At 37.3% G+C, this 18,575-nt stretch overlaps 1 protein-coding gene across 9 annotated transcripts; it reads right to left on the minus strand.

Annotated features, from left to right (window-relative positions):
* Positions 1–1,255: 1,255 nt before the first annotated feature.
* LOC142346107 (uncharacterized) lies at positions 1,256–10,291 on the minus strand. 9 transcript variants are annotated; one of them, XM_075398628.1, is made up of 4 exons: positions 10,179–10,291; positions 8,253–9,113; positions 4,425–4,632; positions 1,256–1,637 (listed from the first exon to the last, which is right to left on the minus strand). In XM_075398628.1, the coding sequence occupies exons 2-4, from the start codon at positions 9,076–9,078 to the stop codon at positions 1,457–1,459; spliced, it is 1,215 nt and encodes a 404-aa protein (XP_075254743.1). In that variant the 5' UTR covers positions 9,079–9,113; positions 10,179–10,291; the 3' UTR covers positions 1,256–1,456. The 9 variants fall into 9 exon arrangements, with proteins under 9 accessions (XP_075254743.1, XP_075254749.1, XP_075254737.1 ...); XM_075398634.1 differs by having other exon boundaries at positions 8,253–9,118; positions 10,179–10,280; XM_075398622.1 differs by having other exon boundaries at positions 10,148–10,280.
* Positions 10,292–18,575: the final 8,284 nt, after the last annotated feature.

The following is an 18,575-nucleotide window of genomic DNA, read 5'->3' on the forward strand; positions in this document are numbered from 1 at the left end:
TATTAAAAAGTTGAAAATTAATCCATGACCAACAAAAATTTTCCAGCAACTTATTATCAAACCCTAACGGAGGCTTTCACGACACTTGAAGCTCAAAAAAACTGAATAATGACTATAAATGTTACAAAATTGGAAAAAATGGCAAAAAAAAATCAGAAACCTGCTAAATTTAGTGATGTTAAAATATTGCAAGACATTCCATTTGATCTAGAAATTACTGGGTAACCTATTTTCAAACCCTAGAGGAGATGCCCTGGCTCTTAAGGCTGAAGAAATCTAAAAAACAACAAAAAGTTTCAAAAAAAAACTTGAAAAAAAGCAAGTTTTATCATAAAATTGCTAAAATTTCTTACATTAAAAAATTGAAAAACTATTCTACTACCATCTAAAATTTGTCAGTAACTTATTATTAAACCCAATCATAGGATATTTTCTGGCCCCTGGGTCTGGAAAGACCTGAATAAAGAAAAAAATGTCCAAAAAATTTGAAAAAAATTGCACGTTTTGTCAAAAAATTGCTGAAATTCGTGACGTTAAAAAAATGAAACCATTCCATTACCACTAGAAACAATGCAGTAACCCATTATCAAACCCTAGATGAGGTTCGTTGACACCTAGGGCTAATAAAAACCAAAAAATGTCAAAAATTTTCAAAAATTTTGAAAAAATTGCAAAATAGTCTAAATTTGCGTTTTTAGCAAGCGGTTGTTCGTCCGTAGCTAGCCACGGGAAGGGGGGGGGGGTGCACCCGGAGCTGATTGGGGGGGACAAAACTGGGGTGGGGGGCAAAAGAGCGTGGGGGGTGGGGCAGTAGGGGGGGGGTCAACAGTGGGGTCGTCTTCAATCTCTAAGAACAGCCCTTCGAACCATAAGTATAAGTATGAGTCTCCAAAACAGTTTGAGCTGAAACCGAGCTGAAAGGCTCTAAGATCACTTAATGCCCACTGGGCGCTACCTGCTTATCCCGTTTTTGAGGACAAAAAGTCAAAAGCTTCAGACGAAAAATCGGTCAAGCGAACAATCGCATAAAAAAAAGACCGACAGGACTAATATAATTGCTACAAACTTCGTTTGAGAGCAATTAAAAATACAGAAGACTCTATTTCATGGTGAGCCATATCGAACTAATCTACCAAAAACCCTGTGATGTCTAAAAAGTGACATGAACAAAACCATTCACAGTGGAAATGTTATAATGTAATTTTGCCTGGTTCAGTGCTGATATCGACTGTAAGATTGGTCAGTGATTGTCAAAGCATGTGCCAAAAATTAAATTGTCTTTGTTCACACCGCTTCGTTTATTTTCAGTTCATTGTCGGTTTTGGTTCGTTCCGTGTGTAGTCCCGTTTAATCGGCAGTTCTTCAAAGCGTATCAATTCTTTTTATCAAAGATATTATTTTTTGTTCAGTTACAGCCTGGTCATTGCTATTTTTCGAGAGCGTTATTTTATACATTTCAGTCTAGTTTCTTATTATCATTATCAGAGGGAGGTGGCTGGTTCTGTTTAGTTGAAGCTGTTTGGTGGTCACTCGCTTTTGTGCTCTTCCTCACTCTGCTTCTGCTCCGTTGTCGCTTGTTCTCATTGGTTCCTTCTTCTTCTCCTCCTCCTCCCTCATTGGCTGATGCGCCTCCTGAGCCTTCAATTTTGAGTGGGAAAGTTAATTACGTTACGTAACCGCAATTCAGGCTTCTTTGTTAAATTGTTTACAATTATTCCCCCCCCCCAAAAAAAAAAAAAACCACCTTATCCCCCAAACGAAAAAATTGCTTTCACAAGTGCTAGTTTTTTTTAAGATTTATGAATTTTACAGATAATTTTTTATGTGAGGCGAAGTCAAGAAGATATTGGTTAAAATAACAATTTACTACACGGGATCAAAAATCGAGATGCCGAAACGAAAAAAAGTCGCACGATCGGAGGGCCGTGCGTTCAGCCTTGCGGAGTCTGACAACAGAGCCAGACAATCGCATTTCTGGACATTGGAAACTTTGAACGCAAAAAAAAATCTGGATCTCAGAAACTTTTGACGCGTGAAAATCTGGAAATTGGCAATTTTGAAACATAGCCGGCAGATTGCCGGAATAGCTGCGAAAGAATAGACCTGCATGCCATAAAATAGAGATAGAAACAGATACAGATCTAAATTGAAAAAAAAATCGACGCCGCTCAAAAAACTAGGCTAAAAAACATTCAGCGATAAATCAATAATGCTTGTTAAAATTCATTCCGCAGAAGCCTCTTATTAGGGACCTTTACTGCACATATGAGTTCCTTTGACCTTAAACAAATTCAAATTAAACCTAAGTTCTAAAGTGCAAAAGTCATTTTATTGAGTAAGGTAAGTCACGTATGATCAAAATCTAATCACGCAAATAACCTAAAAACTTTTGCTAAAGCGAGTGAGAAATGACGTCACGCGCGCAAATGCCGTTAGTGAGAGGAAGAAGTCATTCAGAAGATTTGACTTTTTCAGCTTTGCTGTTTGAACAAATGTAAAACGAAAAAAGAGCGTCAGACGACGAAACAAAAAACATAGCAGGACAAGTCCTGACACACAATTCAAAGAATTTTCATTGACTAAACAGAAAACTAGACCAAGAACGGACTATGAAAGGATTGGGAAAACCATTTCGAAAAAAGTCCGATCCAAAAAAATCGAAAACACTGTAAAAATCAAAGTGAAATTGCCGCATGTGAACAAAAATTCACTAGCGAGAAAACGAATTTTTGTTCAAACACCATTTTCTCACTCTACTTTAAATTTAGAGCGAAAAAATTTCACGCCGCGAAACCACTCGCTTTTTCGCTCCACTTCCTGTTTCGGCGTGACCAAAATCACTTCTCCAATTTGACTTCAAAAATCATGAAAATGTGTGAACAGATCTTTAAAAAAAGACAGCGCCCCAATACAATTCAAATTCTTTGAATTGTAAAAAACCAAGAGCACCGCAATATAGCTACGCTCAGCTTACAGCTTCGCAGCTATAATAAAAAAATTCTAAGCATTGAATGCATTGGACGCTCAAAATTCTGGACATTGGCAATTTTGAACTAACCAAAGCCTCCTCTGAACATCGGCAGGTTTGATTGCTCGAAATGCTGCACATCGGCAACTTTGAAAACTCAAAATACTGAACATCGATAAGTTTGAACGCACAAAACTACCTCCGAACATCGGCATCTTTGAATGCTCAGAACTCTGGACATTGGCAACTTCGATCTCATAAAAATCTGGATATTGGCAACTTAATACGGATAAAATTCTAGACACCCATAGCTTTGAACAAACGAAATTCTCGACATCCACTATTTTGAATGAAGGAAAAGGTGGACAACCAAATCTTTGAACGCACGAAATGCTGGACATTGGCAAGTTTGGACGCACAAAATTTTGCATATCGGCAACTTCGATAGCTCTGGACATTGGCAGGTTCCAACGTACGTAATTTTGGACACCGGCAACTTAGAACGAACGAAACTCTGAACATACATAACTTTAATTGCACAAAACTCCGGACATCGGTTGAATTACGTGCCCGGAAGTCTGGAAATTGGCAACTTTGAACGCCTAAAATTTTGGAAAAGTGCAATTTTGAAGGCACGTAGTTCTGGAAATGGAAAAATTTATGAGCGAAAATTCTCGACATCAGAAACTTTGACAGTTATGAGGTCCAGACTTTTCCAAGTTTGAACGCGCAGAAATTTTGACATCGGCAATATTGGATGATCGAAATTCTAGACAATGGCACTTTTGACAAAATTCTGCGCTTTGGCTATAGTAACCACACGATACCCTGGATATCTGCAATTTTGAACTCACGAAACTCTGGAAACAGGCAACATTGAACGCACGAAATTTCGAACATCGGCAACTTTGAACGCTCAAAGTTCTGGACATGGACACGTTCGAACGCACGTAGTTCTGGACTTCGGCAACTTTGAACGCTTGAATTTTTGAGCACCGGTAACTTTGAACAAAAAAATCTCGCTATTGACAACTTTGAAAGCTCGATTATCTGGGCATCGGTGTCTTTGAAAGCTCGATAGTCAGATATAGACAGCTTGAACGCTCATAAAATTGGACGTCGGCAACATGAATTTATGGTAATGTGCAACTTTCAGTCTACAAAATTCAGGACATCGGCAACTTTGGACGATCGGTTGAAAAGAAGCTTAATTAGGATTCGCTTCATTTCTGGGTTTAGAACCAAATTTTTAAAGTTTCTCATTCTTAAAAAAAGATACCAGTAATTTCCTATTTTGAAAAACGGGCAAATATGGCGATACAAAAGAAAAAACGTTGAAACTTTTTGTCGAAGTAAAACCATCCCACGATACAGGCAATTTTCATAATAAAGAATGCAAAAATTCATACTATTCATACAATTTTCATACTATCGGCTGATATTGATGAGACACTCTCCCGCGTTAGCAGAGGTATTTTCCATCTTTTCTGTATTGTTGGAAGTTTGGGCAGGCACTGTGTTGTTTCTTGACCAGCCACTATCAACTGTTTGTTTTCCTGTTGTCATTTTGGACTCTTTCCGATTGTCAACCACACTCTTCTGATCCCGTCTCTCATTTTGACTCTTTTGTGAGGACTGCTGTGGGTGGGCGCTGGGTTGAATACCTTATACAAAAAAATTAATCAAACAACTTCAATGCTGATCACGCTGAAACTTGCCTGCAAAGATGGGTGTTGAAAAATATCAATTCATTTTGCTATATAGTGACGCTATGAAATAATCAAAATATATAATATTAGTCTGCGGAAACCATACTGCGTGGCAGATTAAAACCACGTCTTTTCGCTAAAAACCAACTCGTGCTCAACAAATTTGGCAAAAACGCTTAAAATTGTGCTACTTAGGGGTCAGTAGTTGCTGGCAAGGTTAACTGAGAATTTGATCACAAATTGTACGATGTAGCCACAGTACAACATCTTGATTTTCATTGAAATCAAGGCTAGCAAAGAAAAAGGAAAAAAATTAGCTCAAATGGTTTTTTCAGAATTGCTAAGGCTATAAATTTTCAAGCGTAAATGCAAGTATTAGAGCACATAAATTTGTAGCAAAGTTTAGATGAAGTAATTGTTTTCAAAATGTTGAACTTCATCAAATGAGCCAAAGCGTTGTGTTTTAAAGTGAATTAAGTCAAAAACTCATGACTAACTGTACCTAAAAATTGTCGCAAAATTTAACAAATGATATCAAGTGCCCTAAGATAAATGCTTAAAGGTAATAGTCATTGAAAACGAGGATTTTTATTGGTTGTACAAATGGAAAAGAATGGAAAAGAATTGAAAACGAGTTAAAAAAAACATAGCAGGACAAGTTCTGACATACAATTTAAAAAATTTTGTTGACTATACAAAGCAAACTAGAGCTAGAAATGGCTAGGAATGGTTTCTCTTAAATCTATTAAGAAGAAATCCAATCAAAGGAATCGAAAAAGTAGAAACCAGAGGTAATTTGCCGCATGTGAAGAAAATAACCACTGGCAAGAAAACGATGCTTTGCACAAAATCGTTTTTTCACTCCACCTGAAACTTAGAGTAAAAAACTTTAACGCCAAAAAAACTACCCATTTCTTTGCTTGAATGTTTTCGCGTGACTGAAATTATTACTCTACTTTGACATCAAATTCTTGAAAAATTCTGAATTGTTCTTTAGAAAAAAGCGCCCTATACAATTCAAATTCTTTGAATTTAAGAAAATAGCAATACAATTTTCACTAAAAGTTACTAGGCCGGGGAACCTGGGAACGGCTAGAAATAATTCCAGAAAACTTTTCTAGATAACCAAACGATCAAAATGAAAAAAAAGTCAAAATTGCATCACGTAATCAGAAATATCCTTATCAAGAACGCCGTTTTTATTTGAACACAGTTTTCTCACTCTACTTAAGATAAGAACAGAAAAAGTTCCCGCAGCAAAACAGTTTCTTTCTTTCCTTCCTATTCCCATTTCAACTTTAACAAATTTTCCTGCCTAAATTGTCATCCATATCCATCAAAATGATTTGTTAAAAGACTTTTAATTGTTCCTATTACTTTTGACAGGTCTTAAAATACTTAGCTAGAAGATTTCAATCAACCCGAGACCGTTAGGCATGGTGGTGTACGGCGCAGATGGTGGTGGTGGTGGTGGTGGTAGGGTTTTGATCCGATTGGAAGGAGAGGGTTCAGCAGTGTGGGATTTCTCAAGGGGGTCGAGCTTACGAAATTAAGGGTGGAATGAGATGGCTTGGGATGGAGTTGGGGTTGGGAGTGAAGTGAAGGTTCCAAACGGCCAAAAAACCTGCCCTATACACCATGATTTTATTCCTTCTATGATTTGCAGAATAAATGACTTGATGCAAAGCTCTAAGAGAACTGCTCAGGTACTTAATGCCCTCCAGTCCCTACCTATTTATCACCTTTGCGACAACGAAAAGTGAATTGATCATTCGAGAAAATCTATCAGAAACAAAACTGGTAGCATCATGAACATAACCGACAAACTCGTGTGAATTGTCAAACGACCAGTGAGCAGTTGGCTTTGGTAGGGTTGCTAGCATTCGGGGTTGGCTGAGTGTTCAGGAGGTCTCCGTGGATTAAGCGTACGGGTTTAGGGATTGAATGATATAAGGGGGAAAGGGAACTGGGGACGGGAAGTCTAAATCGCCAAAAGAAGGAGGGTGAACGGGGGAGCGGTAAGTGCGTGAATTGTGAGGTGGTAAATGAGAAATGAGAGTAGGGTAGCTGAGGCAGGTGATTGAGGGGGTCATACTCTTTAGATTAGGGACCGCCCTCGACACCAAGAATGTCTCCTCATTCGTTTCAGTAAATCGCATATTTATAGAGACTAGCACAGCGTAAGACTTTAAGAGAGCCCTGGCCTAGGCCTCGACTTATGAAAAGACTTGTGCCCCCCTAGTAGGGGGGCACAATATTGACTATAATTACACGGTCGAGCTTCCTAGTTAAAGTCGAGCTAATATCTTTTCATGGGTCGAGCTTAAATCATTAGTTTTTTAAAAAGTCTGTTTTTTTCAAAATCCGAAATTTTTCAATTTTTTGTGCTTCTGTACATGCAGAAGCAGAGCCGGAGCAAGACTAAGTAGCTTTGCACCAGAGCAGTCCAACTTAGGAAACAGTTGGAAAACTGCCAAAAGATTTTTGTCAAATCTGAAGATAAAGAGTTACGGCAGCTCGAGTGTATTACCACATTACTTGATTCAATGAAACGAGCTAGCTTAAGTGTATTGGCAGTAGTCCCATTAGCCATGACAAAATTTCGGCGTTATTCAGTTTGTCTTCCCCTCCAAAATTGTGAACCATCTTTTTTTAAAATAGTGCAGGTTTTTGAGGGATTACTGTTTCTTCTAAATCGTAAAAAATGAAGGAGCATACACAATCACTACATTATATGCAATATTGCACGAACAATTTTAATGGCAAAAAGCAGTCTTATGAAAAGACCAATGAGGGACCCATGAAAAGACTTTAACTCGACGGGTCTTTCCCATTTTACCCCCCCCCCCCAGCTTAGTGGTCAGATAACCTATAGCCCCCCTCAATCATGGTAATTATACCATAATGGCGGGGCTATATTTTCATGGAGGGGGGGGGGGGGCTATAATGGGAAAGACCCAACTTGACTTTGTTTTCAAACATTGTGTCGAGCTTAAGTCCAGCCCAAATATTGGGTCGAGCTAAAATCTTTTGTAAAAATTTGGGTCCAGATAAAGTCTTTTGCGAAAAATCTGAGTTGAGCTAAAGTCCAGAATGATTTAAAGTCCAGCTGAAATCCTTTCATAGCTCAAATGAGTGAGTATTGTCTTTTCATAGTACAGTTGGGTTGAGCATTGTCTTTTCATAAGTATGTACCTAGACCTGGGAGCTGCTTGGCCACCTAATGACCTCCGAAAGTTTGTTCACATCTACTTTTCTCACTCTTTCTCTCAAAAAAATCGCATGAACAAAAATTACCATTCTTTTCGCTCTCTCCTCTACTTTTAAGTTTATTCGGAGGCTAGACCTAAACATTTTATTTTTATACTGAAGATGTTGTTTCACTGACACTTGATAGATTTAAAAAACCAGAAGGTCTACATTACTAACGTTCGAATAGTAAACTCACTTTGGCTCGCAAAATCAACGCCCGAGTAAAATTCAATTTTCTGGGTGGTAAAAACTACGATGAGATCCATAATAGCCTCGCTATCGCTTTGCGGCTAATAAAAATTAATCCGTCTGTACGGGATAACCGTGAGTTTGGGGACTCTGCTGTTGTTGGTATTGTCCTATTTGCTCTTCGTCCATTGGGGGGCAAATTGCAATTACAAGTGCCATTGCTAAGGGAACACAAAACGTGAGTAGAGAAGACCATAACAGGATAGGGTATGCTTCGTGTATGAGATTAGTTGTTCTGTTACGGGTTTCTTCTTCTTCGGACTCTGAGTCTCCTCCCATGTAATCTCTTCTTCTATCATAGTATTTGTTTTTCCATTTTGATCCATGCTCTGAATGTCGGTCATAGTAGCAAACAGGGCATGATCTACCAACATGAACATCTTTCAACTTATCATAATTGTCCTTGAAGTACTTGTTCATGGTTTCATTTTCACTCGGTATTACGATTCCATATTCGTCGCCCTCATTACATCGGTGACCGACAAAAATATGCGTGATCAAACTGGCAGCTATAAGCACCGCCAAAAGCGCAATAACGCTTAGAATGACATTGACCATCTTGAGCAAACTTTTCCCGCTGTACGTTTTGGTCCATGCTATTATAGACCACAAAAGTACACATGACACGAGTAGCAAGCAAGATATGATATGAAGAGCTAAGGCAGCTTTGAATTCATCAGAACTGATTTGTTTTCCCTTTATGATAAGACCGCCCAGGTCCAGGAAAAACTTGTTGTAGATGTAGATGCCGTTTTCCACTGGAGACAAACCGTCATTTAATGAGCACTCGTCGGCGTATTGGGCAAATGCTAAGAATAGGAAACAAAGAGCTACCGCACAACATGCTAGCCCAACAGCTGTGAATAAACAACCACGTCCACGTCCACTGTCAGCTCCCATGTTCTTAGTTTCCTTCGTTACGATTTAGATTTTACCTAAACTTTGGCAACATTTAATTAAAAGTTTGGATCTTTTCCGTTTGCGCCCCCCCCCCCAGCTTTGTGGGCGCATATTATTTGCAACCCCCAGACGCATGTGCCATATTTTTGTACTGGGGGGGGCACAAACGGAAAAAATCCAGAAGTTTCTTTAACCCAAACTACGACCATTGATCAAAAGTAAGTGAACATCAAAAGTAAGTTAGTTTTACCGATTTTTACGAAATAAAAACTATAATTTTCGGATCTTTCTCATTACTTTTTGGATTTTTCTAGAGTGAGCGGTGAACTAACAAAAAATCACCACAATTCACCGCTAAAATATGTATTTGCACCGCTCACTAAAAAGTACCGGCCTTACACGGGTACGAACCTCTCACTTCCTGTGTGGCAGCCACTTCTTCTTCCACTGCGCAACCTCTCAATAAATTCTTGGATATTTGTTTTCAATTTAAATAGTGATATTTTTCCTTTGAGCCCCCTGTACGTTATGCACCCCCAGTTAAAGAGCACGTGCCATTGCCTTGTAAATCAATATGTATAAATATGGCACGTGCGTCTAGGGGGGGGGGGGTGCAAACGGAAAAAATTCCACTCTACTTCCAGTAAAACATGCGTGTTGAATTTTTGTAAGATATTCGATTTTTAGCGGTGAAAAAAAATTGATTTTTTTTGTAAGTTCACCGCTTTACTTCCTAAGATGAAATCGATCTAGTCCTCCCTTACTCCCCATTACCCCCTTACCTTACATCGTTTTACCCCTCTAAATTTACCCCCTAATCAAACATCGTTTTGACATTTTTTTAAGTGGTGAATTTATGTAATTTTACCGCTAAATTCAGCGGTGAAATTATGCAATTTCACTGCTACCAGGCAATAATTTTTATTCAACCCATTCACCGAGTGATTTATGTTATTTCATCGCATTCACCGCTTATCTTACAAAGTTTTCTGCATTCACCGCTTGTCTTGCATATTTTTTGCGTTGAATGACGGTGAAATATTTGTTCGACAAAACAAAAAGTATTCACTGGGTAAAGAAAGCAGATCAGTTATATTGACTTAGTTATCCGATTTGATTTCATTTCAAGAATTATGGAGACGTATGCAAACTTGGTTCCAATTGAGCTTATAAATCAAAATTGTCAATGTGCCGCATTTACTGATATTAATTTCCATATGTACATAACTTTTAATTCCGTTAATATGAATGCACATGGTGATTTTTTGGACAGTTGATTAATTTAGAGAGCCCAGGGTACAATTTTATCATTCACTATAACTTCGAGGCAGAAAGCTTAGTTGGAAAGATAGAAATTAGATTGAAATTATCTAGTTATGTTGCTGTATCTAATGTTAAAATTGCTACAAAAAGGTCTATTGGGTCATGAGATTTCAACAGGGACAATGAATTGGAGAGAAGATGATTGAAACTGCTGAAAAATTTTTAAAAAAAGACGAAAATTTCTTTCACTAATCTGTAAAATTCATCTATTTCGTACCTTTTGGTTCTCTAAATACGTTAGAACAAATCTTAGTCCCCTTTGGCATCTTGCTAAGCACTCGGGCGCAAGCGCCCTCGTGTCACGGCGTTAAGTCTCTAGGTCGATTGAGATTTTGGTTCAAAATATACAGAGTACTTGAGTTATTGAACAGTTTTTGTCATTTATATCTGTAAATTAAGTCCCTTAGACTACTGCTTTTTGTTAGTCGTTATTGATGGTTTCACTCAGCTTTCATTCTTGCTTCATTTCATTAAAAATTCAATCCTTCAAAAATCAGTAGTATAAATCATACTTGATGAATTGATTACGTGACTCTGGTGAAGTCACTAAAAAAAGTCTGGCATTAGTCGAGAATCGCAAAGTGGTTCGAGATGTTTGCCAGAGTTTCGAATTGATGTTAGCAGAGTCACATCTTCATTTTGAAACACGCGTTGTGCAGGTCCAAACAAAAACATTTGGGTCTTTCCTATTATAGCACCCCTCAACCTAGTGGTCAGATAACGTACAGCCCCCATTTTTGAAAAAATACAATAATGGGGAGCTATAATTTCACGGGGGCTATAATGGGTAAAACCCAAAAATTTTACTTGCAAAAATGATTACAATTTGTGATTGCAAAATGAATATAACTTTCATGATCTATACCCCCATCCAATTAGAGCTTATTGTTACGTCCACATGCAGAAATTGCACTCTGGTGCCAGCCCGCCGCTCTTTTTCTGAGGCTAGGTCTTCTTTGATTTGGGTGAAGCGAATAAATCATATTATTGCCTAAAACAACAGGAAAATCACTTTTGAAGACAATCAGCCCTTTTCAAAAGCCTTTGAAGAACTATTTTTTTAAACTTTTAGGTCATGTTTGCAATCTTTTCCGTTTTTGCCCCCAGGCATAGTGGGTACATTTTATTTGCAGCTCCCAGACGCATGTGCCATTTTTAAGCAATGATTCACAATATACATGCACTTGCTCTGAAACTGCAGGAGCACAAAGTACTGGGGACGGGGACAAACGGAAGAGATCCCATTTCTCCTGTGTTTATAAATTGCATTTTATCCAAGTTGACTCTGCATCATTTTTTGAATGGAAAAGATTTATTTTTCCAGAATAAAAGATAGCAGACGAGGATACAATAATGGATAAAAAGTTGTGAAAAATTTCAACGGCAGGAAAATCTCTGGAGAAGATTGATTGAAGTGAAAACAAATCGGATCCTAATTTCCATGAGCTTAGGTTGCTTGATTTTTTTCTGTTTCGTTTTGTGCCCCCCAATACACTCTGCACCCCGCAGTTACAGAGCACGCGTAAATCCATAAAAAATCATTATGTTAAAAAATAGCACGTGCGTCTGGGGGGAGTGCAAATAATATGTACCCACTGTACATTCAGTTTCAAACGGAAAGCACGATTTTACGTGTTTGAGTACTTTAAGATCTGGCACTGTATAATGGAAGATCCGGAATTTTAAAATCTGGCACTGTACAGATCTGGGTTTCTGAAACTTGCACGTGCGTGGTTCAATTATAGATGTCAATGACTTTTAACTAATTCCGCAGTGCGTGATGTTATTGGACATTTGAGTTTTTGAAGTTTTTTGTACGTCTTTAGTTTAATTTTATTATGCTACAATTTTCTCACAGCAGTAAGATGGAGTTCCAACGAATTTTCGGTCTCCTTTCGTTCTTTTATTAGAGAATCCAGGGTACGACTTCATCGGCCACTAAAACTTAGGCAGTTGCTAAAACATAGGTAGTGAGTTTTATTTGAAAGATTGAACATAGACTTAAAGAAGCGAAATATTATTTTGTGTCCTAAACAACACTGTGTCCTATGAAAAAGTAAGTTGTCCTATAGTGTCATTTCTGACAGAGAAATATAATATTCGACAGTTGAAACAAGCAACGGATCTTAGCTTAGGGAGCATACATTTTTTATGACCCCCAGGCGCACGTGCTATTTTCTTACATAACAACGTGCTATATAACAACATATAATTTGTACCTGGGGGTCATAAAAAACAGTGCGGGGGGGAGCGAAACAGAATAGATCCCAAGCAACTATAACAAAAATCCTGCTTCACCATCAAAGACCAAGATTTATGGTTTGGTTCAACTCTTGCATGTCTTTAGGACAAAAACTTTTCCTTCATTTATCTCAAAAATTGTACTCTTAACATTAATTTCAAATGAAATTTAATATTCTTTTACCCTTTGGTTCTCGAAATACGTTAGAACAAATTTTAGTGCCCCGCACTTGGGCCCGCACTTGGGCGCAAGGGCCTTTCTTTCGGGGCACTAAGTCCCTCGAGCGACTTTGTTCTATTATATACATGGTCTCAGTAATTATTAGAAAATAAATGTTAGCGGCACTAGCTTAATGTCTCGACAGGAGACTGCTTGCTCCCTAAAGCTGGAAAGAAGTCCCTGAAATTTATGTTTTAACAAATTAGAGAGCAACGAGGTAGAAGTACATCAGTTTCCAAATCTTTTTTTGAAAATTGGCGGAACAATTTATACTCGATAATTGATACTCGATATCCATTTTTTGGTCTCTGGATGTCATAAAGTTGATGTCTATCCAATTCTATTAAAATACTTTCTATCTACAGCAACATGTTTGAGGTGACCTTGCTTTCAACGATTTCTCATTTAAAAGCATTGAAAGAGAATCGAAATAGGGACACTGTGTCCAAGCCCAAAACTTAGCAGATGAGCCAATAATTTAGCATTTGGGCTGCAAATGTGCTAAACTTTGCAGCCCTAACTTAGCGGCACTGACCTAGTGGCCCGCTTGCAAAAAGGAAACATAATTTTTGGCTGTGAGGCCAAACCAACTAATACTTTTGACGTTTTGCATCAAAACCTGAAACGAAAACACTTGCCTCGCCTTGGAAACGGAAATATTTGACTTATTCACAACGTTTAAACGGGAAAAAACATAGCTGAAAAACAGGAAACAATTAGAAAAATTGACTAAAACTTCTCGTTTAATAATTTGCAAAACTGTACTCTTAATTTCAATTTTAAACAAAGTTAAGCCCCCTTCGTACCCTTGGTTCTCTAAATAAGTTAGCACATGAATCTTAGCCCCCTCGGCCCTTATCAGGGCACTAATACCCTCGGGCCGCTACGATTCAAGTGCTAACATATACGTAGCACGTGCTGCTTCGTGTCTTTTTACAAAAAAAACTCCAAAAAGTCCATATTAGTTTGCTAAGTTTTGCCAACCTTCAATTCTCAGCGCCTAGTTATTGTTAACTCTGGGTTCATTACTATATGCAACCTGAAGATATGATACCTTTTTGATACAAAATCAAATGTTAGAACAAAAATTCTAGCTGCCGGAGTGATTTGATGTGCCCTGACACGAGCACGAGAACGTTTGCGCCAGAGTGCTGAGTAAAAGTGCTGAGTGAGATAAGATCTCCTAGATTATTAGGAGATCCAAAAGAGTACGGTATAAAATATATCAAATGCAGCCGAGTATTTACGATGTGGAGAAAGGATTTATAACCCCTAATCTGTTATTCAATTGTTTTGTAAGTCCCCTAGCCTAGCTTCCACGCTTAGATAATCCTAATTGGCACCAAAATTTGTGTGGTGATCCGTTTATTTACAAAAAAAACTTTGCGTAAAAAATAAATACAGCAAAAACTTACGAGGGTTTATATTCCACGGGATGCCTCACTTATATTTCTACCAAAAAACTGACGATTTTTCGCGGAACCTTAAACTTTTACAGTCTGATTAGTTCTCAACCTGGTTTCCCTGGAAAATATATTAGACAACAATTTTTCGGGGTGACTACTCGCTGATGGATTTGACGCGCTGCATTGTGTCCGACATTAAAACTCGATAACAACTGTTGGGAAGCACCAAAATACAGCATTTTTAAAGATAATCAAATTATATAACGGTATCGTATCCGATGCAACATTATATAAATTTGTGTAATAATAAATTAGATGATCGTAACATCATAAAGTTAAATTATCTAAATTTCAATTATCAAAGCTGTTCAGTGAAAAAACTATTCATCTCGTCCAGTTTGTGTAAGTTTTAAAAACATTTAGGAACCCCAGTTGAGAGGTCGAATTTATGAACATAGCTGGCAGATTGCCAGAAAATAGCCGCAATAGATTCGTAGATCGGCGGTCTAAAACAGTAAACATACCCGGCAGATTGCCAGAAAATAGCCGCCGTTGATTCCAATAAGGATGATTGGGATTGAAATAACAGATATTGAAAAAAAAGATTTTTGTACAAAAACATTTTTTAAGTCCGATTTATTTTGATGCCATTTCGTAGTTGATTATACTTCTGTTTCTTAGAGAGAGGCTACAGGGGCTACTATCAATAACAATAAGCATTAGAGAGAGGTAACTAATACTTATAAAAACGACGTTCAAATAGCGGGCATCTAAAATTGGGCTTTATGGGTTTATCCCGTTTCTATTTCTGACTTCAATTTTTCTACTGACTCTGTTCATTTTGAATTGCTTTGCTGAGCAACTGATGTTCAAATTCACTTTTAGCAGAATGAGAGAAGAGAGAAACTAGCCTAGAGAAGTCAAAAAGATTTCACGCAAAATGTTGAAAAGGCGGCAAAATGAGGTAAAGCGAAACATTTTTTTATTCGACGAAGTAAAAAAAAAGGAGCGCTATAATAGCCGGCTGAGAAAATGAGGGTGGCTATTAAAAAAGACAGACCAAAAAAATTCGTCGTCTTTTCATTGAAGGCTGATCTGTTATATTTTGATTAAAAATCTGTATGTTATTGCTGCCTCTATTAGCTGATCTCAAATAACCTGCATTTAGAGACCTTCATTTAGAGTGACACACACCCGTTTGACCTTATCTCTTTGAATTAAAGTAAATAAAAGTCAATTTCAAATTGAGGAAGTCATTTTTGAGAGTGAGGTACGTCAAGTGTGACCAAAAATTTAATCACGCGCATGAACAAAAAAACTCGCTCCACTAAGAGCGAAAAATGACGTCACACATGCAATTCAGTTGAAATTGCATGAACGAATGAACAAAAAGTGGCTGTGACGTCATATGGTCGTAACAAAAATCATGACGACGAAATAAAAAACATAGCAGGACAAGTCCTGACATACAATTCAAAGAATTTTCATTGACTAAACAGAAAACTAGACCTAGAACGGACTATGAACGGATTGGAAAAACCATTTAGAAAAAAATCTGATCCAAAAAATCGAAAAAACAGTAAAAATCAAAGTGAAATTGCCGCATGTGAACAAAAAACCACTACCGATAAATCGAATTTTTGTTCAAACACCGTATTCTCACTCTACTTTAAAATTAGAGCGATAAAATTTCACGCCGCAAAATCACTCGCTTTTTCGCTCCATTTCCTGTTTCGGCGTGACCAAAATCACTGCTCCAATTTGACTTCAAAAATCATGAAAATGTGTGAACAGATCTTAAAAAAAAAACCGCGCCCCAATACAATTCAAATTCTTTGAATTGTAAAAAACCAAGAGAAGGCCAATAATAGCCCCAGCTATTGCTGTGCGGCTATTGAAAAGACTTATAAAGTCGACAGGGGGGGGGGGTAATTTCCCTACCTTAAATACACGGTCGACTCCCTTAGTGATATTCGACCTAAAGTCTTTTCATAAGTCGGCCAACGGTCTTTTCATATCCAATATTGGTCCACCAATAGTCTGTTCATAACTGATATCGTCAACTTAAACTCTTTTCTTAAGTCGACCAATGATCTTTTCATATCTAGTACGATCGACCTTAAGTCTGCTCAAAGGTCTCTTTTAACAAATGCGCGGTGCATTTTTAGGGCTTCATGGGTACTTTAAACTGAGTGTTGAGTACCCCGTGTGTAAAAAGATAGCATCAAATGCACTAGAAACATGTCAATGATATGAAATAGAAGGACAATATGTTGGCTCGAAAAACGATTTGGAAAAAAAAATTTTTTGTCTTTGGCCATAATTTTTTTGCAAATTGAAGTAAAACAATTAACACCTGAAACTTCATTATATGCAAAAACGTATTTGTCAAAACCCAAAGTCAACCATTGCCATATCGGTTGACCTAAAGTAGACCATGACCATAAGGGCAGACATAAAGTTGACCAAGACTATTAGCGCCAACATAAAATCATTTCATACCCAACATCGGTCGACCACTGTCTTTCTATACCCGAAATTGGTCGACCACGGTTTTTTCATAAGTTGAGGTCTCAACTGGGAAAGCTTGAGGCAAAACAAACTCAAACCTGAAAGCACTGATGGCTGAAGTTGAATTGTTGATAAATTCCCCCGATTTTTCTTCTTCAGATGAGGATAAAAAGTTGAGAGAAAATTCATTTAACGGGAAAAGTAGGAATGTTTTCCGTGTCCAATTGAATATCAGTACAGTAATCATGCATATATTTTTTAAGAGTCAGTAGTGGTGTTCTAGTCCTATTGAGAGTTGGTTTCAGAAAATGAACAAAGGAGTAAAATAGTAAGTTGTAATTGGGTTCTCAATAGTTCTGCCCAAAAATAGTCTTTAGAAAGGAAATGATTTCAAAGAATATTGCCTATCAATCATTTTGCTGAGATTTTTGTACCGCGTTGTAAAATCAGAGCAAACTACTTTCTAAGCATACTTCTTATAAAAAATGTATAACTATTTGATAAAAAAAAGTGTTCTTGACCCCTTAAGAAACAAGGCCTTAAAGTTAGTGATCTAGTTCAGTTGTATTGATGCTAATTCTGAGCAGCCAAATTTAGAAAAAACATATTTGTATATGATTTAAGTCTGAAACCTCGCCCAGGACGAGGTTTCAGACTTAATCCACTCCTAATTAGCTGATTTAGTGTATAATGCGTTTTCCACTCCAATTTATCTGGGAAAAGAGTGTAGTAGAGTAATTTTATAAATAAAAATGACGCTGTTTTTACACTCTCCTCTCCAATCTTTTAACATTCTTTGATATAGAGTGTAATTTGGGTTGGAAGAATTTAAAATGCACTCTTAAACGGTTACGATTATAACGAAATTGAAACTTTAAATTCAAGAATCCTTTGGGACAATAGTTAATGCACAAAGTGGAGGTAACATAATCGACAGAAGGATGATGGGGGATCACATCTCACTACCTCCTTCCTTTTTCACGTTTTAAAATAACACTCTCATAATTACACTCTTCCACCCTTAATTAAGCGGAGAAATAGGGGTGTAATTTTTTTATTTTTAACTCTTCACTCTCTTTTCCCCGTTATTTTTGGAAAAAAGAATGTCGGCCAGGAGGGAGAGACTTTTACAAAGACTCTTTTAAAGTCATACAAAAAATTTCCGGGCCATAAGGCTTTGTTCAACTTTCAGACCATTACATGTATACATTTGAACAGAAAAAGCTAACATAGTGCAGTTTTCCGCAGCAGTTTTTTGGAAATACGTTGCTGAATAAAAACAAACAACTTTATCCAATAACGTTGAGATGGAGAAAACAGATTTTGAAGACAACACTGCATGGGGTCGTATACACAACTGTTTTCGAATAAAAAACTCTAAAGAGACACTTGAACTGTTCATTAACCAACAATTCTACAATCTCAGCAATTGATTTGAGAAGGCAACTCAATATAATAGAGATAGATAGACCTTATAGGGTGCTATTATTAGTTGCCGTATGGACTTAGTGATCCACACCTTGGCACTTCAGCTCAATTAAAAGTACGAGCGCTCTAGATTTACTCATTCTGTGCTTCTTAATGACAGTCTCAGTAAATTTTTTTATCCAATTTTGACCTTTCCATTGGAATGCATTTAACTTAGTTTCTGTATTAAAAAATCTTCCTATTTAACAAAAATATCAACGGTAACCAATGCTATTTTAAATTGAATTTTTTTCTGCGCTTTATCTCATGTTGCTTATCAAAAATGAACATAAACCAGAGAGCTTGAAGAACATTTGAGCTAAAATATT

Source organism: Convolutriloba macropyga, chromosome 1 (assembly GCF_964194025.1).
Source record: "Convolutriloba macropyga chromosome 1, txConMacr16.3, whole genome shotgun sequence".
NCBI classification, from domain to species: domain Eukaryota; kingdom Metazoa; phylum Xenacoelomorpha; order Acoela; family Convolutidae; genus Convolutriloba; species Convolutriloba macropyga.